This window comes from Dermacentor albipictus, chromosome 1, assembly GCF_038994185.2.
Source record: "Dermacentor albipictus isolate Rhodes 1998 colony chromosome 1, USDA_Dalb.pri_finalv2, whole genome shotgun sequence".
Classification (NCBI taxonomy): domain Eukaryota; kingdom Metazoa; phylum Arthropoda; class Arachnida; order Ixodida; family Ixodidae; genus Dermacentor; species Dermacentor albipictus.
The window spans coordinates 293893085-293920840 of NC_091821.1; the positions used below are offsets into that span (position 1 = coordinate 293893085).

Genomic DNA, 27756 nt, shown 5'->3' on the forward strand with positions numbered 1-27756 from the left:
CTTTTCAAAAGCTATATTTTCTTAAGAGGAAACTTAGAAATGCTCCTGTAAGTGTTCGGCTTCTAGCTTATAACGCATGTGTTAGGTCGAAGTTAGAGTACGCGTCTGCGCTGTGGGACCCATATTTTAAGAAAGATATAATAAAACTTCAGGGTGTTGAAAGAAAGGTTGTACGGTTTATGTTCGGAAAATATAGAAGGACGGATTTACCATCGTCGCTGATGAAACTTAATAACATTAAAACATTGGAGATACGTAGAAAAACCGGAAAAATCGCCCTATCTGAATCAAGTTACGTTCAACCTGCTGCTAGTAAGAAAACAAGGCACACAGCGGAACATTCACTCAGACCTATTTTAGCGAAAATTAATTTCTACAAATAAAGATTTTTCCCAAGAACAGTTAAAGAGTGCAATGAGTTGCCGCCAAGTGCTATCAAGGCCGAAGACTTTTCGGCAGAATTGGAACGTTTGTGTTGTGAGCAATAGATACTTGCAATTGTATAAATCTACGTATTTGCTGCTCGTTTAACTATGTTCTGTGTGTTTTGGTTCTTTTTGTTTTGCTCAAAATTGCTTCCTCATTGTATCAGCGCTGTTGCTTTTGCCCCTTTTGATGTTGGCGAATTTATTGCTGTTAGTTATTGTTTGTCATTCCGAAAATGCCCCTCCTGCTAGGGCCAAATAATTGGCCTGCAGTATGGTTAAATAAATAAATAAATAAATAAATAAATAAAAGGTCATCGCCACCTTTGCACTGTCGAACACGCACTCGGCAGCCGCAGCGGAGCCGACATTTGAACAGCGGCTAAATACGTTTTTGAAGGACGTTACAGGTTGTAACTGTGGCCTCAAGGCAGCGCCTATAGACGGCGAACGCATGAGCGGACAGGAGAACGATTAGATGAACCGGCGACCACGTAGACCAGAACGTGTGGTACACCTACCGTGGTGGCCTAGAAAAAGACATCGTACCCTATGGACAGTCGCAGACGCACTCGGCAGACACAGCGGAGCTGATAGTTGAACGGCAGCAAATGATGTTTTTCACGGACGTTACAGGTTGCAACTGTGGCCTCAAACCAGCGCCTGTGACGACGAACGCTTGAGTAGACAGGAGGACGATTAGATCAACCTGCGACCACGTGGACCATAACGTGTGGTACACCTACTGTGGCGGCCTAGAAAAGGACATCGCCCCCTCTGGGCTGTCGCACACGCACTCGGCAGCCACAGCAGAGCTGACAGTTGAACGGCAGCAAAATATGATTTTCACGGACGTTAAATGTTGGAACTGTGGCCTCAAACCAGCGCCTATGACAACGAACGCTTGAGCGGACAGGAGAACGATTAGATCAACCGGCGACCACGAGGACCATCACGTGTGGTACACCTAGTGTGACGGCCTAGAAAAGGACATTTCCCCCTTTGAACAGTCGTACACGCGCTCGGCAGCCGCAGCGGAGCTGACAGCTGAATGGCAGCAAAATATGTTTTTCACGGACGTTACAGGTTGGAACTGTGGCCTCAAACCTGCGCCTATGACGACGAGCGGTCGAGCCTACAGGAGAATGATTAGATCAACCAGCGACCGCGTAGACCATCACGTGTGGTACACCTACCGTGAGGGCCTAGAAAAGGACATCTTCCCCTTTGGACTGTCGCACACGCACTCGGCAGCCGCAGCGGAGCTGACAGTTGAAGGGCAGCAAAATATGTTTTCCACGGACGTTACAGGTTGGAACTGTGGCCTCAAACCAGCGCCTATGACAACGAACGCTTGAGCGGACAGGAGAACGATTAGATCAACCGGCGACCACGAGGACCATCACGTGTGGTACACCTAGTGTGACGGCCTAGAAAAGCACATTTCCCCCTTTGAACAGTCGCACACGCACTCGGCAGCCGCAGCGGAGCTGACAGTTGAAGGGCAGCAAAATATGTTTTCCACGGACGTTACACGCTGGAACTGTGGCCTCAAACCAGCGCCTATGACAACGAACGCTTGAGCGGACAGGAGAACGATTATATCAACCGGCGACCACGTGGACCACCACGTGTGGTACACCTACCGTGACGGCCTAGAAAAGGACATCGCCCCCTTTGGACTGTCGCACACGCACTCGGCAGCCGCAGCGGTGCTGACAGTTGAACGGCAGCAAAATATGTTTTACACGGACGTCACAGGTTGGAACTGCGGCCTCAAACCTGCGCCTGTGACGACGAGCGCTCGAGCCGACAGGAGAACGATTATATCAACCGGCGACGACGTGGACCATCACGTGTGGTACACCTACCGTGACGGCCTAGAAAAGGACATCGCCCCCTTTGGACTGTCGCACACGCATTCGGCAGCCGCAGCGGTGCTGCCAGTTGAACGGCAGCAAAATATGTTTTACACGGACGTTACAGGTTGGAACTGCGGCCTCAAACCTGCGCCTATGACGACGAGCGCTCGAGCCGACAGGAGAACGATTATATCAACCGGCGACCACGTGGACCATCACGTGTGGTACACCTACCGTGAGGGCCTAGAAAAGGACATCTCCCCCTTTGAACTGTCGCACACGCACTCGGCAGCCGCAGCAGTGCTGACAGTTGAACGGCAGCAAAATATGTTTTACACGGACGTTACAGGTTGGAACTGCGGCCTCAAACCTGCGCCTATGACGACGAGCGCTCGAGCCGACAGGAGAACGATTATATCAACCGGCGACCACGTGGACCATCACGTGTGGTACACCTACCGTGATGGCCTAGAAAAGGACATCTCCCCCTTTGGACTGTCGCACACGCACTCGGCAGCCGCAGCGGTGCTGACAGTTGAACGGCAGCAAAATATGTTTTACACGGACGTTACAGGTTGGAACTGCGGCCTCAAACCTGCGCCTATGACGACGAGCGCTCGAGCCGACAGGAGAACGATTATATCAACCGGCGACCACGTGGACCATCACGTGTGGTACACCTACCGTGATGGCCTAGAAAAGGACATCTCCCCCTTTGGACTGTCGCACACGCACTCGGCAGCCGCAGCGGTGCTGACAGTTGAACGGCAGCAAAATATGTTTTACACGGACGTTACAGGTTGGAACTGCGGCCTCAAACCTGCGCCTATGACGACGAGCGCTCGAGCCGACAGGAGAACGATTATATCAACCGGCGACCACGTGGACCATCACGTGTGGTACACCTACCGTGAGGACCTAGAAAAGGACATCGCTCCCTTTGGACTGTCGCACACGCACTCGGTAGCCGCAGCGGTGCTGACAGTTGAACGGCGGCAATATACGCTTTTCACGGACGTTACAGGTTCTCGCAGCTTGAAGTGCGAACGGGTAAAAAAACGCCCCGCCGAAAATCAGTGCCGGAGTGACGGTCACAAAGGGCCTACCATTGAAATACCGGCAGCCGAAGCCACAAACTGAAGGGTGAGGATGAGACGGGGAAAAGGCCTTAGGTACAACATAAAGCGGCAATGTGGAGGATCAGCATCTAGTTGTCTTTGCCGGAGATTCAAACAATTTCCAAAGCATGATAAGAGACATACTAAACGCGCGCTTCCAAGGAAACGGTCGGAGAAGTTATAGCGAAAACCAAGCGACCCTAGTGATGATAATGATGATGATTTATTGACATCCAATTTGAAACGGGGCGATGACAAATACTCCCAAGCCTGCTGGAGTCATTCAGGTGTGTTAAACGTGCTTTTTTTCATTCTAGCATTTTGTATATATAAATTAATTTTTTCACTGCCTTAAAACTCTATATAAGCTTTGTGCCGCCACCTATGCCAGTAACTGATCAGGCCCCATCAATATGTGCCCTGCTTTTTTTTTCACCAATACACTCAACGTCTCTTGCTTGTCTTTTCTGCTCATCGGTTCGTGTTTCGATCCATTTCAATCCCCGCGTCTGGAAGGTACACATAAGCTATAGGTATTGCTGCGTGAATACCTTCGCCTTCTATTAGGATGTACTGAGTGGTCTCCGGATTTTCTCTACAACATGCACATGCATCATGTAGTAGTGAATATATTCTCCCGGTATGCTTTTGTCCTTAAGCAACCAGCTCGATCATCGATTAGCAAGGCACTTCCCTTCGCATTATCGAGCACATTTTCCCTTCAAATTTCTGTTTCATATTTTTTGTAAATCCCTATCGTCTGTCTTGTTTCCATTCTTTGCATTTAATTCACTCTCTATGTTTCTCTTACTTTCTATCTAGTGGCTCCCGATTCAATTGCGCTGTAGTCGTTGCCAACTTTCTTGACCTCTTCCTCAACTCTGTGCCCACGCTTTTAAAGTACAGATACTTGTGCACTTTAGCCGCCCATTTATTTTCATCCGTGTTCCTGAGCCTTTGTTCGTAGCTAATTTTGATCTGCGCTTCTCTGAGTTCAAAAGAGGCCCAACCGATGTCATCCTTCGTTCCCTCATTTGTGGTTTTACCGTAGACTCCCAAAGCCAATCGACATACCGATCTTCGGTTAATTTTCAACCGCGACAAGATATCTGATTATAAGCACAGAACGGTATTTGCGGACGTTAGCGCTGGCACCACTACTCCTTTCCAGATTCCACGCACCACCTGATACTTATTGTGGCCACACAGTGCTCTATGTCTCGTTATTGCTGCATTCCGCTTCCCCTTTATTTTCAGGTTATCTTGGTGGGTTCTTAAGTCTTTCGTTTGTTTACATATAAAGCGAAGGTATTTCTATTGCTTGATAATAGGTATAACGCGGGTAAGGCGGGAGTTGGAAATTCAAGACCATGAACAAAACGACAACACGGTGAAAGCAGGAGCCAACGTGTCGACAAGTGGACTTTTCTTCTTCAAGGCCTCTTGAAGAAGACAGGTCCACTTGTCGAGACGTAGGCTCCTGCGTTTACCTTGTTCTCGTTTTGCTCATCGTTTTCACTATAGGTATTGCTTTTCGTTGAATTGACACGATGTAATTACCCGTCTCTTCCTTGTAATTCGTGACGTCTACACGCTATACTTAAGGGCTCGATTTGTCAATGAGTTGCCACACATACGCGCTGGTGTCTGTAAATCTCTTACATTGTCCGCTAGTAGCACTATGGCGTCCGCAAACATCAGTGCGAGGACCCTCTGTTGCACTATTTGTGCATTGCGCATGTATCATAAATTGATCCCTGATTCGCTGTGCTCCCGTCGTTTTTCTATGCCCTTAACATAAAGCGTGAACAAGAATGGTCCCAGAGGAGGTCCTTGCTTCAATTCTTTGAAAATTTCCACCACTTTATTTCATTATTTTTTTATTTTCCCGTACCATTTGTACACAGTAGTCTCTATAAGCAACTCCACTAAATCAGCATCTGTGCCTTCGCGCTTGAGAATTTCCTTGACAATTTCCTATATACGTTGTTGTAGGCTCGTGTAATGTCCAAAAATGCTATCGATAAAGGTCTATTCTGAACTTCTGAAATTTCTGTGCACTTAGTACAAACATATTCTTCTCTAAGCGTCTGCCGAGGCTGGACCAATTGTGTAGTTCTCCCTGTACATCATTTTTGTTTCCACTGACTTCAAGAGTTCTAATTTTATGGCTTGCATTTCCATTCTATATAGCGTCGACATTGCTGTAACTGGCTTGTACGAGCTCCTCCTAGCCTTATCCCATGTACCTTCGCAGATGAGGTTCATCTTGCTTTCAGGCCATCCAAGCAAATTTTGTTTTTGTTTCAATCAATTGCTTAATGGCATTAGTAAGTAGTGCCTTGCTTTTTGGACCGAAATTTTGGGTTATCTCTATGGGGATTTCGTCGGGTCTTTCTGTAAAAGATCTGTATGCAAAATTTTGACCTCTCGAGCTTTTTTGCTGTTGTTGGATAGGTTTGGGCACGAACTATGCTTTCTTTTATGCCGAATTTATCCCTAATAACGTCTGTGATGTACCGCAGTGCATCGTCTCCTTCGTAGGTGTTACCCTCTTCATCCCTGTAAGCCCCTTGCAAATTTTTAGTTGGAGCTCCGATTGCTCTTATATGGTTCCAGAATCTTCTTGGGTCGCCTTTGTCTCGTTTGCGATTGTTATGCGCTCAACGTTCACATGCGCCTTTAATTTTCTCTTGCACGAGCTCCCTCTCTACCCTTTTCTTTTCTAGGTATCTGATCCATCTAACTAGCACCTCTTCTTTGTGGAATCCCAAATTTCTGGCGTCCCGGTGATCCCTCGACGCTTGCTTACGCTCTTCTATAGCTTCCCTCATTTACTAGTTCCATCACTTACGTTGTTTCTTCTTTCCAATCCAACAATCTTTTGCCGTGTCTGCCTTATCTACTGCTGCATAATGTCTGCCAGATCCTTATAACCCCAGACTACTGTAGGAGAAGCCTTCATTTTCTTCTGTATGTTTTTTGCGATCTCTGTTATTTTATTTTCATTCATATTGTCATGCAGTTGTAACGGCGAAGAAAGAAACAAATTGCGAATAACGAAAGTAGTGCTTCATTGGATGAACCTGTGCCCTCAAAAAGAGGCTACAAACAAAGAACAGGGTTAGTGGCGAACACAGTCGGCGATTGTCGAAAATTTGATCGGCCGGTCAAGCGTCGGCTTTTATACATGAGTTATCGAAGGGTCTAGTGCAATCGCTCGTGCCAGCGTGTTTTCCACTGCACAATGCGAGTCACACGTGCAGTCAGATTACACGAGCTTCGGTGACAACAGACCGCAGATAAAACTATAAACAACATTCGAGTGCATGGGGGTGGGTCTCGCGCTGAGCGAATGCACCCCCGTGTATTGTTTGTTCGACAGTGAGAAGTGGTCACCCGAAAAAGTATGACCAAATACACGCCTCAATGCTCCCCGGTCAAAAATCATCCTTCCGATGCTAAAAAAATGAAATCATAAGGTTTTAGGTACCAAAACCACGTTCTGACTATGAGGCACGCCGTAGTGGAGGACTCGGCAAATTTCGACCACCTGAGGTTCTTTAACCTGCACCTAAATCTACGTACGCGGGTGTTTTCACATTTCGACCCCATCGAAATGCAGCTGCCGTGGCCGGGATTCGATCCCGCAACCTCGTGCTTAGCATCCCAACACCATAACCACTGAGCAACCACGATGGGTCGTCCCGATACTACAAACAGAACAGGAGAGCGAAAACAATAAAAGGACACTTATAAGCAAAATCAACAAAACAAAAAAACTAGCACAGTCCGAAAAGAGATAGTGCAAAGTTCAGCTGTGCAAAGTCCAAAAGTTCGTTAGCGCTGGTAGAACGGCTTAAGTCGCACAACATGGACTATTTCAAGTCGTGAGCGGCGCTCCTCTGTCGCTGCGATAGCGAAATGCCGTGTCACACGACCTCATAGTCGAGCACGCCAATGCGTCGGATTAACTTGTAGGGTCCGAAATAGCAGCGTAAAAACTTCTCACAAAGTCCTCGTCGGCGCATCGGCGTCCAAACCCAAACATGGTCGCCAGGCTCATATTCCACCTATCGTTGTCGAAGATTGTAGAGCCGGCTATCGGTCCCCTGCTGATTCTTGATGCACAGGCGGGCGAGCTGTCGGGCTTTTTCGGCGTGCTCGAGATCACGTCGAGATTCGACAGGACCGCATCCCACGTCTTGTGTTTGATGTCAACGTACATTGCTAGCATGTCAGCGAGGTTCTTGTTCAGGCGCTCCTTAAGATCATTCGTGCGCAGGTGGTAGGCAGTTCTCCTCCTGTGGCTTGTCTGGCTGTATTGCAGAATGCTTGGGTGAGCTCCACTGTAAAGGCCGTTCCTCTGTCGGTGATGAGCACTTATTTTATTTATGATTTATTTGTACATACAATAGCGCCATAGGAGGGCTATTGCAGGAGTCGCTAAAAACAGTGGTGAACAAAAAATAAACTGAAATAAACAATGTGTAACGAAGAAGAGTAGCCGCCTGCGCCACAGCACCATCGCTACCGGCATGAGCTCATGGTTGCTGTCTTTCGCCGAACGCTTGTGACAGCTACCCGTTCGCGCCCGTTGCTAATAAATCTCTTAGCAAGTGGTGAAGGTGCTGGGTTTCGACCACCCTGGAACTTCGGAGTCGCACTCTAACCCCCATCATGCCCGACGACGCACGCACTCCTCCAGCTCCTCCAAAGGCGCCGGCCACCTTGGTTTGTGCCGGTGCCTTGCGTGATCTGGTCTTATCTCGTCTTAGCGAGTGAGTGCCCATAACCAGTGGGACGACGTTACCAAGTTGAGAAACGTCGCATTGTATCTTACGGACGTTGCGAAACTATGGTTTCTAAACCATGAAGCCGACCTCACTTCGTGGTTGGTCTTCAAGACCAACTTTACCCAAGTTTTCGGTCGGCCTGCAGTAAGAAAGCTTCGTGCAGAACAACGTTTGCGCACAGGATCCCAAGAGGCCGGAGATGACTTTTAGAATATTTGTACGACAGCCAAAGAACTGGAAAATCGTTTTCCCTGATTCCTAAAAGCAGCAAAACAGCGCAATGCAGACCCATAAAGTATAAACTAAAGCTGGTTTAAGTAGTTACACATTCTGGTTTTCATAGAGAGCACTTTCGAATTCGCTTATTGGGAGTGAACGAAGGCAGCCAGCTAAAAAATTCCAGACTTATATTGTGCGGCGAAAGAAGCTGTACTTGAAAGTATTTGCACGGGCATAGAAAGTGTTAAGATTAAGCTCGTGTAAGTTACGCGTGCAAGAAGGTTTGGTAAAAGATACGCAAGCTGTCTTTGAAGTATGATAGACCCGCCGTGGTTGCTCAGTGGCTATGGTGTTGGGCTGCTGAGCACGAGGTCGCGGGATCGAATCCCTGCCACGGCGGCCGCATTTCGATGGGGGCGAAATGCGAAAACACCCGTGTGCTTAGATTTAGGTGCACGTTAAAGAACCCCAGGTGGTCAAAATTTCCGGAGTCCTCCACTACGGCGTGCCTCATAATCAGAAAGTGGTTTTGGCACGTAAAACCCCAAATATTATTATTTGAAGTATGATAGGACTCGTTAATTATGCTGTGCGAAAATTTTAATGATTTTAACTATGTACTTCTGGGGCACCATATTGCAGCAGGATGCTCGCGAAGAAAGATTTCGCCCCTTCGGCTGCGTTACCCTTCGGCAGAGTTTTTTTTTTTCAGCGAAGCAAGTGAGGTAGTCCGTCGCCACGGTCCAATTATTTCCCCGATATCGACGTCGAAATGGCTGGCAGCGAAACCATCGCGATCTGCTTAAATCGTCAGCAAGGAGGCTCGATGGACTGTAGTAATCCCGCTGGCCTTGTCGGTGGTATCTCGCGTCGCTGACAGTCTCGGCACGCCTTGACATCATGGGCAACGTCTGCGGTCACGCGCGGTCAGTAATACCTATCCTGTATCCTCCACAGCGTCCGCAAGAATCCGAGGTGCCAAGCCTCCGGTTCTTCATGTAGGGCGTGCAGTACTTCTGTACGCAGTGCTTCGGGAACAAAAATGAGGTAATTGGTGCGGACGGGTGAGAAGTTCTTTACGAGTAGGTTGTTTTGAAGCGAAAACGAAGACAATCCTCTCTTAAATGCCCTCGGGATGACAGCGATGTTCCCTTCCAAATACTCGAGGAGGCTTTTAGCTCCGGCTCTCTTCGTTGCTGTTCAGTGAAGTCTTCCGCGTTCAATATTTCAGGGAAGGCGTCATCATCTTTATCTGGCGGCAGCGCGTCAAAGGGAGCGCGCCATAGGCGGTCCGGACTTGTAGATTACAGTGATGTCATATTCTTGCAATCAGAGGCTCCACCGCACCAGCCGTCCTGAAGGGTCCTTTAAGTTCGGCAGCCAACATAATGCGTGACAGTCGCCGACGATTTTGAACGGCCTGCCCTATACGTAAGGGCGGAATTTCGCTGTAGCCCAAATGATGGCAAATCATTCTTTTTCAGTCGTAGAATAATTGCATTCCGCTTCTGACACCGACAGGCTAGCGTAAGCTATCAGCCGTTAAAGTCCATCTTTCCTCTTGACTAGGACAGCACCGAAGCCTAAGCTACTGCCGTCTGTGTGGATTTCTTTATCGGCGTCCTCGTCGAAGTGCGCTAGTACCAGCGGCGACTGCATGCGTCGTTTGAGTTCTTGACATTGGTTGGCCTGCGGCGTTTCCCACTTTAACTCGACATCACATTTAATTAGATGTATCAGCGGCTCAGCGATGCGTGAAAAGACCTTGACAAATCGTCTGTAGTAGGCACACAAGCCAAGGAATCTACGTACTGCCTTCTTGTCGATGGGCTGCTGGAACTTTGCGATGGCAGCTGTCTTCTGTGGGCCGGGGCAGACTCCAGATTTGCTGATGACGTGGCCCAAGAACAGAAGCTCATCGCAACCGAAGCGGCACTTCTCCGGCTTCAGAATGAGCCCTGACGACTTGAGGGCCTCTAGTACTGTCGCAACCCGCCTAAGGTCCAAATTTGAGGAGAAGACGACGACATCATCCAAGTAAACAAGACAGGTTTGCCACTTCAACCCTACTAACAGCGTGTCCATCACGCACTGGAACGTTACAGGCGCCGAGCACAGTTCTAATGACATGACCTTGAACTCATAGAGGCCGTCTGGCATGAAGGTGGTCTTCTCGCGGTCTATCTCATCGACGTCTATTTGCCAGTAGGCAGAGTTCAGATGCATCGATGAGAACTATTTAGAGTTGCAGAGTCGATCTAATGCATTGTCTATTCGTGGGAGGGGGTATACGCCCTTCTTCGTGACCTTGTTCAATTGACAATAAGCGACGCAGACATGTAGGGTTCCATCCTTCTTTTACACCAAAACAACAGGAGATGCCCACCGGCTTTTGGACGGCTGGATGATGTCGTCGAGCAGAATTTTTTCGACTGGTTGCCTTATTGCTTCACGTTGTCGCGTCGAAACTCGGTAAGGGCTCTGGAGGAGTGGTCGAGCGCACTCTTCGGCTATTGTGCGATGCTTTGCAACTAGTGTTTGCCGAATCCTTGATGACGTCGAAAGCAGTCTTTCTATCGTCGGGGAATACTTCCGAGCTGTTGCTGCTTACTCATGGGGAGACTTGGATGTGTGTCGAAGTCTGGTTCTGGAACTATGGTCCTCAGGGTAGTTGCGGCAGAATCCGAGAGGACAAACAGATTGCTAGCTTCCAAAATTTCCTTGATGTACACGATCGTCGTGCGCTTGTTGAAGTGCTTGAACACCTGGATGAAGTTTGTGAGCATCACTTTCGCTTTTCCTGCGTGCCTTCGAGCAATCCCTCTTGCGACGCAAATTTCACGGTCGAGCATAAGACGTTGGTCGCCCTCGATGACGCCTTTTATGTCCGCGGCTCATTCGCTGCCGACGGAAACGGCAATGCTGGAGCGAGGCAGGGTGCTGACTGGGTCCTCAAGTACCCTCAAGGCACGCTGACTGGAAGGCCTCTCCTACGTATCAGTTGGTCTGCGGACAGCGTTAACGACTTCGACCTCAGGTCGATGATTGAGGCGTGTTGATTCAGGAAGTCCATGTCGAGAATTGCATCTCGCGAGCACTGTTGGAAGACAACGTACGTGGTAGGGTAGGTCAGGTCGTGAACTGTAATTCTTGCCGTGCAGGTTTCAGTCGGCGTTAGGAGGTGTCATCCAGCTGTTCAAATTCGAGAGCCGTCCTGACTGGACCGCCCTCAGGACTTGCTGAGGAACGTGCTGAAGACGGTGCTGAGGGCCGTCCTGAGGGCAGCCTGGAGTTTCTTCAACTTGGCGGTGAATAAATCCACTGAGTGTGAAGTAGTCCGCTCTAGCGTCTACAAGCGCGGAGACTTCGTGTCTGTCAAGAAGCACGTCGAGGTCTGTGGTTCTCTGCCTTGCGCTGCAGTCAGGTCTAGGCGTCAGATCACGGCTGCGTCGCGCTGACCTGTCGCTGGCACGAGGCATCGTCAGGTCCTCTTTCTTCCGCGTGTTCTTGGCTATCAGGCTTCGTCGGGGTGGCGGCGTGTCCCTGCTGCATCGTCGAAATGGATCAGGAAGCGCCATCGTCGGCGGCGGAGGATATTCGTCATTTCGACATACAGCAACCGCACCTCTATCAGTTGCTGCTTTTAGTTTTCCGGATATGGACTTGCGACCCACCCCGGTATGAGCCAGTGTATGGTTGGCGCTGCCGTGACAGGTAGCGGCCTGGTGAAGGCGAACGGGACTGTCGTCGAGAACTCCACTGAGTGGCGGCAACGTAGTCGGCGATGTCATGAGGGCGGTTCCCTAGTTGTAGACGCGGCGCGTTGACGGCGAACCCTCGCAGTCCCAAGTCACGGTATGGGCATCGGCGGTACACATGGCCAGCTTCTCCGCAACGGCAGCAGAGCGGGCGGTAGTCGGGGGCGCGCCAAACCTCGGTTTTCCTTGGAATGCTGCACGGTTGCTGCTCCTTTGGTGCAATACATTTTGGTGCTCTTCAAATGAAGATTAGACACTGACAGCTTTGATGGCGGTAACAAAATTTTTTTACCGCCATGAAAGCTTCCAGCGTCTGATCGTCATTCTAATAATACCAAAATGTATTGACGCTTTTCCTCCTCCTTGTCACCGAAAGCTGCATCTGGGCCGCGATTTCCCTCCTGCCAGTCTCATCCTCACTCTTTGCTATGTTGTCTTACGTGGCCGGTACATCAGTGGCAGGCCCTTCATGACCATCCCTAACGTGTCCGCCACTGGTTTCCGGCGTGGTGGTTTCGGCTTCCTTACCTGCGTTCTCTTCGTTGCCAGCCCCGTCGGCCGTGCTTGCATCGAAGCGTTCACCATTGCCTAGCGGAAAGCCGCCCTTCAGCTTCATTTCTACGTTGGATAGCTATTCTTCTACCTCCTCCTTCTGCTTCTGTTCGCTCTTGAGTTCCTTTTCTAGCTTTCCAGCCTTCTTGGCTAGCTTATCCTTCTCCTGCTCTAGGCGGTCTAGTGACCATAACACACAAATCCTACAGATAACAATCATGAGCCATTTCACTCTGTGAAGACGGATGACCAGCGAAGCTGTTTAACACACGACATAGAGGTGACACAGAATTTTGTAGAAAGGTACGAGCTCCTTTATCGTGCATTCGCGTGCACGACGGGACCACCGACGCGAGGAGCCAGAGACACGCGTGACATTCGCTGGACGGCCACCACGGGAGAGCGGAAGGAGATGCGAAAGCGCTTGGAACGCCGACAAAGAGAGGGCGTTGCGAACGTAGACATGGCCGACGCGGGTCAAAGTGTACTATCTGTTGTTATCAGCGTAATATCTGATACGGGTTCTGTTTTGGCCCAAGGTATTAAACTTACTGTTTGCAATTTGGGGGAGTGCTTACACCCTGGTTTATCTCCGAGATCGGTTTGCACACGCTGAACAAAAATGCACAGGACCCTATACTCGCGGACCACTTTCTGCGGCAATGAAGGGAAAGCTACGGAGGCAAAGCGCGCACAATTGAGAGTGCTTCTGAAAAGAGTGCCGTGTTTCCAAACGCCTTAGTTTAGTCTGGAGACAAGAAAACATAAGGACCCTACGAGCAACAATTAAATAAGATAAAGCGGACTACTGAATGCAAACGTCAACTTATTTTGCGTCGTTTCCCTTCTACGTATGGGCAGACGCGAAACCTTTGCACGTGGAAAGTGCATCGATTCAGCGTGCGTTCCGAGCAACCAAAAGCACTGTAGAACGCTGGCGGACTACTTGGCGCGGTAAAACATGTGCAGAAGCTCGGCCACAGTAGCGTTCCCTTCATTGCCACATAACGTTGTCCGCGAGTAAAGTCATAAACAGGCTTCGCTGTAAAACTACTCCGCTTGTTGCGTACTGACCGCGTTTCTTCAAAGGCGTAGTAATGCTCACACTCAGAACAACGCACGCATGGGTTTCTCCTAGCGCAGACCATCGTCTTGTACTAACAAGGCGTAGTACGAAAACAGCTCTAGTTGAAGACAAAAAAAAAATACAATTATTCTCCAACTACTTATATCTAACCAAACAGATCGAGATATATAGATTGCTGGGTTAACCGAACACTTCTAGCACCCGAATGTGCGAACGTTCAAATAACGAGTCCCTCTGGCGCGCTGCTCCTGCTGCGCTGAGAAGGCACGTCGGTTCCCCTCGGCGTCACTCGGGAGGAAGAAAGGGGCTGCATGCACCTGGCATGCAGTGGTGGTTCTAGTTCGTAGCCATTTCTGTATGCGTTGCCATAGTAAATACTCCTTGTATATTAAGTTTGCGAATTTAACTTATGCATTTCGTGAACCAACTTTATACTACGCCTGGAACTTACCAAATGAAGAACAGTATAACACTGGAGTTGTTGATAAACGTGTTTTAAAGTTCTGACTAAGAGCGCAAGGTCACTGGTGGGAAAAGAAGCGAGAACAGAGCACTGCATGGGCAACAACTTAATTTGTTTGAAGGTGAGCGCTTTCTTTTCTCCCTGCCGTTGTCCTTGCGCTACAAAATGGCATGCACGTAACAAGATACGCTTGGTTTTTCAATAAAAAAAAATGTTGTGAGCTCAAAATACTTGTCGGAAGCAAAACTATGTGTTTGTTCTTAGTTTGCCTTTAATGCGATCAACGGTTCCCGTTTCTAAGAGTGATACCACCTCAGTTTTCACCGTCCCCTTTACTACTGTACGCACGTGCCTTCGCATTACGTATTCTCTTATAATTATGCAGGCTGCTGCATCACCGTTCCCCCATGTGCTGCGCCCTCGAAAGAACATCGAGAGAACTGCGTCAACACAGTCGGTATGCGATGACTGTACGGTGCTTCGCACGCGGGAGCTTTTACGAGAAGAACGCAAGCTCTGTGCGTCTCGTTTATTCGTGTTCCTGTGAGTGCAGCACCATGCACTCACGCAATGCATCAGGGTGGCGGCCTCCTCTCTCTTTCTGGAATGCTGCAACGTTGGGCACCTTCGCGGCCCTAATAAGTATTGAGATGGCCTCGCATAGGTTTTACTTGCAGGCTGGATTTGATCAGTTCTTCCACTCTGTGAAGAAGGACGAGCAGCGAAGCTGTGCTGTGTTTATCTCATTCGACGCATCTATTTATATATAGGCCTTATTATGCATGAAATGGTGAGGTGTGCAGACAGGACACAAGAGACAACACGAACGCCGTGTCGTCTCTTCCACTTCTCTTGCGTACTGCCTGCACGCCTCACCTTTTCTTGCATAATGAATCCTTACCAACTAGCTCAGCTTTCTGTCGTTGTAATAGGTCTTATTATTATTATTATTATTATTATTATTATTATTATTATTATTATTATTATTATTATTATTATTATTATTATTATTATTATTGAAGGACACAGGTAACGAATATATATTTTGACTGTGGAGTGATCTAATCTTTTATAGAGTAGTCACCTGTTCAACTACCGCCGCATGGTAGACAGGAATTCCACAATATTTACAACTTCACTGTGAACTACGGAATTAAGAAAAGTAGATGCAACTCAGCGTAATGTTGCAGTCGTGTTAGGGGCTAATTGTGATATAATTTGTTTCGGGATAGTTTCGAGAACACGAGAGTTACAGCCGTCTTCCGTAACCGTGCTACCTCCGCAGACGGCCGTGTTTTGACAGCCACGGGAATTCTGCAACGTTTACAACTTCACTGTGAACTAACTAATGATTACAAGCAAATGAAACTCCGCGTAATGATAGAGTTCCCCTAGCGGCAAATTTAGGAACAATTTTATGCAAGATACCTTTATTAAATCGAGAGCTACAGAGCCTTCGCGAGAAACACGAGACTAAAATTTTTTCTTGTCGATGCGACGCGTAGACCAGCGGACATCCACCACTGCCAGAGGGCAGCTGTATACCGCTTCGTTGTAAAACTCAGGCCCACGACGATTCGCAAGGACATCCCTGGAGTGTACAGGCTGTGAGAAACTCAGCCCGTGGCTGCCTGTGCCTATGGGCTTTTTTCAGTTAGCATGTATATGCGCATGCTGTGTACTCAGCTGCCTGAGCATCATCATCATCATCAGCCTGGTTACGCCCACTGCAGGGCAAAGGCCTCTCCCATACTTCTCCAACAACCCCGGTCATGTACTAATTGTGGCCATGTCGTCCCTGCAAACTTCTTAATCTCATCCGCCCACCTAACTTTCTGCCGCCCCCTGCTACGCTTCCCTTCCCTTGGAATCCAGTCCGTAACCCTTAATGACAATCGTTCATCTTCCCTCCTCATTACATGTCCTGCCCATGCCCATTTCTTTTTCTTGATTTCAACTAAGATGTCATTTAACTCGCGTTTGTTCCCTCACCCAATCTGCGCTTTTCTTATCCCTTAACGTTACACCCATCATTCTTCTTTCCATAGCTCGTTGCGTCGTCCTCAATTTAAGTAGAACCCTTTTCGTAAGCCTCCAGGTTTCTGCCCCGTAGGTGAGTACTGGTAAGACACAGCTATTATACACTTTTCTCGTGAGGAATAATGGCAACCTGCTGTTCATCATCTGAGAATGCCTGCCAAACGCACCCCAGCCCATCCTTATTCTTTTGATTATTTCCGTCTCATGATCCCGATCAGCCGTCACTACCTGCCCTAAGTAGGTGTATTCCCTTACCACTTCCAGTGCCTCGCTACCTATTGTATATTGCTGTTCTCTTCCGAGACTGTTAAAGATTACTTTAGTTTTCTGCAGATAAATTTTTAGACCCACTCTTCTGCTTTGCCTCTCCAGGTCAGTGAGCATGCATTGAAATTAGTCCCCTGAGTTACTAAGCAAGGAAGCAAGGCAATATCATCAGCAAATCGGAACTTGCTAAGGTATTCTCCAACTTTTATCCCCAATTCTTCCCAATCCTGGTCTCTGAATAGCTCCTGTAAACACGCTGTGAATATCATTGGAGAGATAGTATCTCCCTGTCTGACGCCTTTCTTTATTGGGATTGTGTCGCTTTCTTTATGGAGGACTACGGTGGCTGTGGAGCCGCTATAGATATCTTTCAGTATTTTTACATACGGCTCCTCTACGCCCTGGTTCCATAATGCGTGCATGACTGCTGTGGTTTCGACAGAATCAAACGCTTTCTCGTAATCAATGAAAGCTATATATGGAGCGGTGGTTATATTCCGCACATTTCTCTATCACCTGATTGATACTGTGAATATGGTCTATTGCTGAGTAGCCTTTACGGAATCCCGCCTGGTCCTTTGCTTGACAGAAGTCTAAGGTGTTCCTGATTCTATTTGCGATAACCTTAGTAAATAGTTCGTAGGCAACTGACAGGAAGCTGATCGGTCTATAATTTTTCAAGTCTTTGGCGTCCCTTTTCTTATGAATTAGGATTATGTTAGCGTTCTTCCAAAATTCCGGTACGCTCGAGGTCATGGGGCATTGTGTATATAGGGTGGCCAGTCTTTCTAGAACAATGTTCCCACCATCCTTCAACAAATCTGCTGTTACCTGATCCTCCCCAGCTGCCTTCCCCCTTTGCATAACTCCAGAGGCTTTCTTTACTCTTCCGGCGTTACCTGTGGGATTTCGAATTCCTCTAGACTATTCTCTCTTCCATTATCGTCGTGGGTGCCACTGGTACTGTACAAATCTCTATAGAACTCCTCAGCCACTTGAACAATCTCATCCATATTAGCAATGATATTGCCCGCTTTGTCTCTTAACGCATACATCTGATTCTTGCCAATTCCTAGTTTCTTCTTCACTGCTTTTAGGCTTCCTCAGTTCCTGAGGGCATGCAATTCTATCCATATTATACGTCCTTATGCCAGTTGATTAACTTCGAAAGTTCTGCCAGTTCTATTCTAGCTGCAGGGTTAGAGGCTTTCATACATTGGCGTTTCTTGTTGCTTAATTATGTGCTTACTGGTGTTGGTGTTGATGTCTGCACACCGCTCTGTGTGCTCCATAATGAGTTTCGAGGTTTCTTTCTCTAGGTACCTAGAGCGGGAAAAGCCGCTTTTTTTTAGCTTTTTAGATATTGACAAAGGTGCTCCCTATGACATCGCGTACATTGGCTGTGTCCACAAGCAGCCAGGCATAAACACGCTCACAGGTCTACAGCAGTTCTTTTTCCTCGTTTTCTGGGTGGCCAGTGGGAGACTCACGTGAGCGGCCGTTATCGCCAGTGTTTCATGAAGGTATGTGTATTTTCGGCAAACGACCATACTCGTCAGCAGCCTGTTGGTTTCGCCCGGTGACAACAAGGAGAGACTCACCTGCCCTGGCATAAACTGGTCGCCTCCGAATGCGGACACGCACGGCTTGATGCCGCCGGTTCCAAAAGCGATGACCGCTAGGCCAATCATGGGAATCCAGCTGAAAAATAGCCACGTCGCAATCACACTCGAACATACGTCAGGAAACAATGGGAAAACACGGAGAAGGCGGGACATTCAAGGTCAAAACGAGAAGGTAAAAGCGGGAGCCAACGTTCCGACAAGGGGACTTGAAAAGGCCTTGAAAAGGACAGGTCCCCTTGTCGGAACGTTGGCTCCCGCTTTTACCTAGAAAAAGACAAATTCACGTGTCGAAGCGTTGGCTCTCGTTTTGACCTTGTTCTCGTTTTACCTTGTTCATCAGAAAAGAATGCCACTTACGAATATTCCAACATCTCTCACGCGGAAATACTTTCCCTTCGGTAAATTTCTGAGCTCCAGTTTCCCTGGGAAAACACTGGATACTCCATTACCTTCAAAGAACCTAGTTAGGTCGGAAACAACGCGGACATAGTCACTACATCGCATCGTCGGGTCTAATACTCGCTCATAAGTTGTTTTCTAGAGAATAAAACCTGCTCACACAGCCGAATATATCATTAACTAACATCTTAGACAGGTTAGCTGATCTGTTTTACTTTGTGACGGCTTCAAAAATTTCAGTTGAAACAAATATTGCACGCTTAATAAAGCGTCTTAATTTTTAAAGCTTAGTCTATCAAATATACCTACTGGTATTTTAAATTCATTTCGCGCTTTTAGCTAATAATTCCATAGAAAGACATTTTACATTTTCATATCTTTACAGCGAAAGGGAAAGGCAAGAACACTTTCAATTTTCTTTCCTCCTTTGCTCTGCAATCAACTAACTAGCCAAATCTACCGTTGCCGTATATTTCCGACATTTCACGGGGTGGAATATTGCAGAGGTTGGGAGAAAACATTCCGTCGTAGAAAAAGCTGCCGCATTTTCAGCTGAAAGGCGAATAATTGATTGCGATAAGAAATTATTAAACAGCTATACGCAGCCAGGGTAGTAGTGTTATTAGCTGTATCAGATGCTGTAAACTTTCGCATACAAACTAAATAACAAGCACGGTTTAACGCGCGCACAGGCAAACATGAATACATCTCACTCGGTTACTGCCGACACTCGCTGTCAGAACGCTGGCATGAGGACGAGGGGTGGCGAGTGAATTCCTGATGGCTCTCGCTTCAACGCGAACAAGGCGTGCGAGAACACAGCGCACAAGAAGCCACCACCTATCTCGGCTCGGCTAGTCTTCGAACTCACCGCAGAAAACCTGCAAGATAGGACGCGCGCGGTCGCGCTTAGCCGCAGCGGCGGAGAAGCGCGCTGCCCCGCTTTGCGCGAGCGCCGTCCTCCCTGGCGCGCGCCTCGGCTCTCCCTCGCATGCTTGACGTCGTACCAATAGGGCGCGCGGTTTTTTCATGCGCACCGCCATATTTCGCAGGCAGTCGGCATGCTGGCTCGAGGACGCATCTTGTTGTAAGTGAGGTATACGTTCAGCGGGAGTTTTATTTGCTGGAGAGGGAGAGAATTTACACTTGCGTGTGCTCGCACCCCTTTGTGGCGTAAGGTGCAGTGCGATGTTGCTCCTAACGTGGGTGGCTGTTGCCTTTAGTGAATGTCTATACCGAACGCAAAGACCTGTTCTTCCTCTATCATTACTGCTGCACACCATGCAAAAAACGTAAAATAAGGGCAACAATTGGAGAGTCACTCTTTCTCGCCAAGAACGTTACCAAACTCATCCTCGGGAATTTCCCGCCACCAGATGTGAAGCTAGAAGCACGGTACACAAGGAAGCAAAGAAATGGTTATCGCCATCAACCAAAACCATCCTCATCAACGAACCGTATGTATCAACCAAGTTTTGCATCAGCACGTCGCGAGACACCTGCGCAGACCTTTCGCTGATCGCAGGACAACTGGATGCATCGTGGACAAACATCCGTCCTTTCAGCGCTCGTCCTGTCTACTTCTACTCTCTCTCTCTATGTCACTTCGCGCTAGAATTCAAGACCATGTTACCGTAGCAACTCGCCCAACTTTCTATCCTTTTGCATCCACCTAACGTCGGCTCCGACCACGACCTCATTCGACTCAGTATCCATGTCAGAAGCATTGCAGCTTCTGACATGCTGGGTTGGCCCACGTCATCATTAAAACGGACGTTTGGGTGAGTTGGTAAGCCATTTTAAACAGAACAGCGCGTATTTTGACAGGACAAGGACGTGTCATGCCTCCCTCCTAGTCCCTGTCAAAATACGCGCTGTTCCGTTTAAAACCACGTCATCAACGGGGTTCATTTTTGGAAAGCCCGAAAGTCCCGCGGGAGGAATCGTGATACTTCATATGACGAGTGGACCAAAAAAAAATTATGCAAGACCTAAAAACGCACACTCAGATCATCGCCACAATACATAACACCTCTCACCTGGACCCGAGGCTCCTACACCTATGGGAGGCCCTCCACAGACTCACTCGAAGGTGGAAAGAGTGAAGTCGTAATCGAAAACGATGCACAAAGATCGACAAAATTGGAGGACGCTTAAGCTTCGCCTTCAAGAGTGGAACGCGATAGCATTATCGCACCCCGTTCGCACCACCCATTCATTCGCTCGGCATGCTCTCGAGCCACACAATGACGAAACGTGCGCCTGAGCAAGCGGAAGGAACCAGAGAACTCGGTGTCTCGGAGGGTGAAACGATCTACGCGAGTCAAACGTCGTGATCGACACAGACAGCCGGGCAGCGACGCGCCATGAAGGCGGACGCGACCATGGGGCTGACACCTCGATGGGATCGTCCTCGAGAAGCGGGCGAGTGGCGCGCCAGCTGTCGGGGCAGCGCCGTACGCTGCGAGGAGGGGCTCTTCTGTGTTTGACGCAAGATGGCTCTGCGTGCGCGACAAGCGCAGAAGAAATGTCATGGAAACGAACTTCGCTACGTGTTTAACTGCGACTTCTGTAATTTACATGCTCATAAATACCGATATACACCGCAGTATAACTTTCTACGTCACATTTTTAAGGCTACACCGCATTCACTAGAGGCGCTTTGGTCCCGCTTTGGAGCATCGAACTCATAGCTGAGTGGTAGCGTCTCCGTTTGACACTCCAGAGAGCCTGGTTCGATTCCCAACCAGCCCACTTGCAGGTTTTGTTTTATTTATGAATTGCCTTCCACCATTTTTCGCTCACGGCCAACGCCGACGACACTGGCTTTCCTGTGACACGAGCTCCTTAACGCTATCGCGTTAAAATAAGCCGCAGTGGACAGTACTCATAGAGCCCCGCGGTGGAAGAAGGGACCGGACTAGCGCCATCAGGCGAAAACGAAGGGCCAAGAAGCTTTGCCCGATCGTTTTTCACAATCGGTGGTTCCGTGACCGCTTCCAGCGGAGCTGTTCTTACCTCCCAGGGTTTTGGCCAAGGATTGAGTAGCTGTTTTTTTTCTTTTATCGATTGTCAACTGTTTTGCTAGTCTCATTATTATTTAGCTAATCAGGCCACGCAGATGCCCTTTTCTTCACCAGGGACCTTCCCCTGGTCCGCTTCTATTCCTCTGCAGGCGTTACCTGCGGATCTGTTTCGACAATGGCGGAATCATATGGATCAATAATCCAAAAGCGATTCAGGTGGAATTGGGCTCGGTGACGGCTTATTTCCGGAACATCACTGAGGTCCGTCAGTTTGGCAAAGGTGGTATCCTCTGCTTTTCTGCAGACTAGTCCTGTGTACAAGACCTTTTAGGGTGTTCGCTGTTCGCCGCCAATCCGGTGGGCGCATCTATTCCTCCCCACTTGGCATGTGTGAAAGGGCTTGTCCGCGGCGTCGACGTGAACATGACACCGGCTGAAGTATTAGAGATGCTTTCACCGGCGGGTGTAATTTTAGTTTATTGGTGTGGACGCGTGGTCGAGAAAAACAGGATCCTACTGAGTCGGTCATAGCCATATTTACAGGGACAATTCGGCCATCAGAGATAAAGGCATGGCCTTTAATCTACAGAGTGGAAGCTCTGTCCCCTCGTCCCCTCTAATGTTTGAGATGCTGGCGCTACGGACACACCCTAAAAGGATGTAGATCAGCTCCCAGGAGCCGAATTTGTGGTGAAGAGCACAATTCTACCGAGTGCAATAGCAAGGAAGAAAGATGCTGCCTCTGCAATGACGCGCACTCTGCTAATTATTCTAATTGCTCAGCAAAGGCACTGGAAATAAAAATGCCGGAAATCGTTTAACAAAGACGTTGTTCCCGTAGAGAAGCCGTAACTGAAATTCATGCTAGGACACAGGGATACGCCGGTGTCACAGCCCGCCAGGCGACAGCCACGGATGCATCTCTTTCACTTTCTATTGCTGACGCCATCGAAAGGGCAATGGAAAAAGCTATGGAACGCCTCGTTGGAAACCTTTGCGAGTCATTGACAAAAATTCTAACTAGCCAGATGGCGCAGATATTCGGAACAACAGCCGTCAGTCCTCAAACTGACTGTCCACGTCCTTCAAATTAAGAAGTGACCGCCAATTGCACGTCCCAAGATGCCCAAATTGTAGGTCATCCGTCGATGTCAACCAGAACCAACGCGCAGGCTTCGATGATATCACACAGGGCGCAGATGAAATGGACATGGATCCTCGATCGTTAAAACGATGTAGATCCCCTTTCTCTATAAAAAGCTACGACTCTAACTCAGTCAAAGACAAAAAAAATATCTGAAAGACAGCCTAACAAAGGAAGATTTCTTAAAGGAAAGCATTTTAAGTAAGGCAGTTACTTAGTCCATACTTTCGCAACCATAGGTCTCAAAGCTCTTCATTGGAATTGCCGATCAATTCACTCTGTAGCTACATAATTACTGTATATATCATCGAAACTCTCCCCGGATATTATTGCCTTGCAAGAAACATGGCTTTCAGGACATCAATCTTTTCAATTGAATAACTATCAATCTTTCCGACTGGACCATCCATCGGAGGTTTAGCTTTCTTTATCAATAACAGAATTAGCCTTACGGCGAAGATTTCACATAAACATATGTCGCCCGAAAGTGTAATTTTTTCATTAAATATAACCATTCCAGGGTGTGTACTTTTCTCGTTAGTAAATTTATACTTTGCGGCAGGTGTGCAGAACACTCGATGTTTGGATTCAACAGTGAGTTCATGGTGTAAGGACAAAATTCCTTTTGGAGATTTCAACTCCCATCACGCGTGCTGGGGCTTTCGAACTGACCAATGTGGAAAACGTTTGTGGGATTGGACAATAGATAATAATCTGTCTTGTCTGAACTGTAGAATTCCTAGATACATTTGTAAACAGTGCCCTTCCGCATTCCATTTAAATTTCGTAAGTTCGTCCTTCACTAGCTCATCCTGGACAGCCTTGGACTGTGCCACCAACAGTGGCCACTTTGCAATTATGGCTGAAATTGCTTGCCCGATTATGCCATCATGCTCCCAGGTACGCGTATTTGTAGATTATAATAAATTTAAATCCGATCTTAAGGTACATTTGGCTTCTTATTCTGAAGAGCATGAAGACACCAAGGCTATTAAACTTTGTGCGGTAATTAAAAGAACATACATAAAGGCTGAATTTAGTGTTACATCTGCAAAGAAAACATCTTGTAATCTTTGGTGGAATACAAACTGCACGCGAGACCACCGACGCCGACAGGCAGCTTGGAAGCAGCTCCTCTACAACCAGCGCCCCAAAAATTGGTCTGATTACAAGTTTCGCGCTGCTGTATTTAAACATACAGTTGCTCAAGCTAAAGAGGATTATGATAGGGAACACTATGATTTCCTTTCTAAATCTAAAAACAAAAAATCGTTGTTTGATTATATGAGATATCGGAAAATTCTGCCATCGCCAACTAATATTGATTACGTCAATCTGTCTCCCGATGAACTGGGAAAATGTCTTGAACTCCTTGCTAAAGGGTTGGAGAGTAGATTGACGTCATCGGTGTCCTATAATTTGCAAAAATTAGCCCCATCATCAAAGTTTACTGAAGTTACATTGCCGGAATTAGCTAAAGTGATTCGAAACTTACCCTTGTCAGCCCCTGGTCCTGATAAAATTACCATTCACATGACAAACATTTTATTCTATCTATCTCCTAGAGACCTTCTAAACGTTATAAACTATTCCTTACACAAAGCCTGGATACCTGACGATTGGGAAGTAGCTAAAGCAATCCCGATACCTACAAAACAAGGAGTAGGTTATAACATAGAAAACATCAGACCAATTTCTCTTACTTCTAATATGGTCAAGCACATAGAGAGGGTATTACATTGCAGAATTACTATCTGAATGACGGATAATTTAATATTAAGTCCAAATCAAATAGGCTTCGGCGCTAACTGCTCAATATAGTGTTCCCATGCTGACTTAGAGAGCTGCATCCAACTTGCCCGGAAAAGGAGATAATATTCTGCTTTGGTGAAATTAGGCATAGCTAAAGCCTATGACAACGTTGAACATTCAATTTTACTGGACATTCTGCAGCGTCGTAATTTTCCAAATTATGTTACCGCGTGGTTGGCAGAATTTTATTGCTTCAAGGACGGATGTTCCTCTTCTAAATTCAGACAGACTCGCGGTGTTCCCCAAGGAGCAGTCCTATCCTCAATATTATATTGTATATTAATGAGCTCCATCCCCACTTGTCAGGACGTGCACGTTTACGTGTATGCAGATGACATTGCATTCTTTGCGGCCGCCACTGACATTAGCACTTTATACCAAAAATTTGAAAGATACATGAGTATGCTAGAGGTATGGCTTAAATGTAAATGTAAATAAATGTAAGCAAAAGCGCAATTTTAGTGTTCCCGGTCGTGGATCCGGCTTCAATTTCTATAGCTTATAAGCAAGAACCCATTCCACATGTGGAGTCTCTAAAATATTTGGGAATTACATATAAAAGAAAACTCAACTGGAGTCCGCACATAGAAAGTGTAGCGGGTAAGCCACAACGTGTTTTAGGTATTCTGCGCAGAATAAGTAACCGACAATATGAACTACGTAGGGATTCGCTCGTGATGATTTATAAAATGTATATGTGCCCCATATTGGAATTTGGGTGTGTCTAGTTCCCAGGCGGCCCTGCTTATAAAATAAAGCTTCTGGTTGTTTTAAAGCGTGAGGCCCTGCGCCTGTGTCTGGGACTCCCCAGGTTTGTGGCTATTAATGTTATCTATCAAGAAGCGCGCCTTCCAACGTTGCCCTGCAGATTTCACATCTTAACAATTCAATCATTTCTAAAATCTCACAGCTTGCCGCTTAGACGATCTGAATACGCCTTTAATAATGATCCAAATTCCTTCTTCCTTGCTCATTGGCCTCGCTTTCACACTCCACAGATTATATTTGTACAAAAACAATTAGATAACCTGAATGTGAACATTCGAGAGGTAATTCCATCAACCAAATCAAATTAGAATATTAAGATAGATTTTGATGACATTTTCCCCCCAAAATCCAGGTTTCAATCAGCCACTTTTTTAAATAACCTGTTGCAAGATTACCTAGCGCACGTACAAACAAATAGCATAATAGGTACAGACGCTTCATGGAACAATGAAAGGGCGGGCGTAGGCATTGTCCGCTTCCGCTGGCTGGTCATTCTCCTTGAGACTGCCAGATTTCACACCCGTTTTTGAAGCCGAACTTTTAGCAGTGATTTGAGCGCTTCGGAAACTGCCTTCAAACTCAATAAGTGTGGTTATTACAACAGATTCCCTTTCGGTCTGTACTTCGCTTACAGCTTCATCCAATTTGGCAACTCTAAAGATCTTTCTAGCATTAGTTCCTACACAGTTGAATTCTCTAAAACTATTATGGGTACCTGACCACTGTGGCTTACATTCAAATGGAATGGCAGACTTATTAGAGCGAGCACACCTGAGTGGACCTATAATTCCGGTTATTCCAGTAGTGGCACACACAACAGCAATTAGATATAGAAAATATTCTAATTGTAGAGATGTCAATGAACTAATAGCAATATGGACAGACTATCAGCACCTAAAATTTCCGTGCAAAATCCAGTGGTGCCCATCAAGACAATTAGAAGCAGTGATTAAACCTATATTTACACTGACTGGTCTAACGCTATCGCCTCTGTGTCCATACTGGCAATAAATAGAATCATTAGACCACTACTTTTTGGTATGTCGGCGATACAAATTGTTAAGAAAAAGACATCTAGAGCTTCCGCTTGCTAAATTAAGGTTAATGTTATCATTATAAATGATACTATCTTTCGGTGCGTCAGTTATAGGGGTCAGCCACAGGGACGTGTTTGATACCGTTTGCGGTTACATGCAATCACCAAAACGAATAACTTTTTTATTGTTCTCTTGAAATTTATTAGTTTTTGTATGTTTCCTTATCTTTCTTTGTTATTTTTTTCCGTCAACTAAACAACAATTCAAAAGAATTGGTAATCGCTTCAGCACGCAATTCTTGGCCAATCCCCCAGTGTAGGTACGAGCCATAATATGAGGCCATCATCATCGTCATTATAATAATCATCATCAGGATTATAGGCTCGAAGATGGTAGCCACGACATCAACTCAGTCATCTGTTTAATAAATGGCATTTGTTTGTGGGCCATCTGTTCCTACCAGTTGGTGAACACGGACGTGATACCACATCGCAACTGTATACGTCTACCAAGTTTTTTCTCGACGCCATGGAACCGGCCGCCGAACAACGATGCCTTGAAGAAAACGGAACGTCTTCCGTCGCCGCACTGAAACTTCCCGATTTCTGGCCCTCGGATTGTGAACTCTGGTTCATCCACATTAAAATTAAAATAAATTATGGGTTTTTACGTGCCAGAACCACGATCTCATTATGAGGCACGCCGTAGTGGAGGACTCCGGAAATTTGGATCACCTGGGGTTCTTTAACGTGCACCTAAATCTAAGTACACGGGTGTTTTCGCATTTCGCCCCCATCAAAATGTGGCCGCCGCGGCCGTGATTCGATTCCGCGACCTCGTGCTTAGCAGCCCAACACCATAGCCACTAAGCAACCACGTCGGGTGTTCGTCCACATCGAGACGCAGTTTCGCCGTCAACGAGTCACATCTCACGCGGTCAAGTACGACAACGTCGTGAATGCGCTTAACCCGACCACTGCAGCTTTTGTCCAATACATTTTGCTAGCTCCTCCGCCCGATGATACCCTTATGCGAGAGGTGCTACTGCGCGGTGGTGCGCAGACTTGAGTCGAGACGGATTCAACAGCTCCTCTCATCGGAGGAACTTGATGACAGAAAACCGACTGAGCTGCTTCGCCGCATGACCCAACTCCTGGGAACCAGTCCATCTTCAACAGAATCGAAAATTCTTCGGGAGCTCTTCTTACAGCATCTACCGAACCAGGTAGGCATAACTTTATGTGCCTCACCTAATACGACGTCTGTCGAGCCCTTAGCGACGATGGCAGACCAGATTATGGATTCTTTCCATCCTGTGATATCCAATGTTGACCGTTGTTAGCACCCGTTGCGACGCA

At 47.3% G+C, this 27756-nt stretch overlaps 1 protein-coding gene across 9 annotated transcripts in view; it reads right to left on the reverse strand.

Annotated features, from left to right (window-relative positions):
- Positions 1–27756, reverse strand: part of LOC135921904 (peptide transporter family 1-like) — a 785940-nt gene that overhangs the window by 235842 nt on the left and 522342 nt on the right. For all 9 annotated transcript variants that reach the window (XM_070531433.1, XM_070531432.1, XM_070531435.1 and 6 more), the window contains one exon: positions 18189–18288. In XM_070531433.1, coding sequence (XP_070387534.1) covers positions 18189–18288 — 100 coding nt within the window. The remainder of the gene's footprint in view (positions 1–18188; positions 18289–27756) is intronic.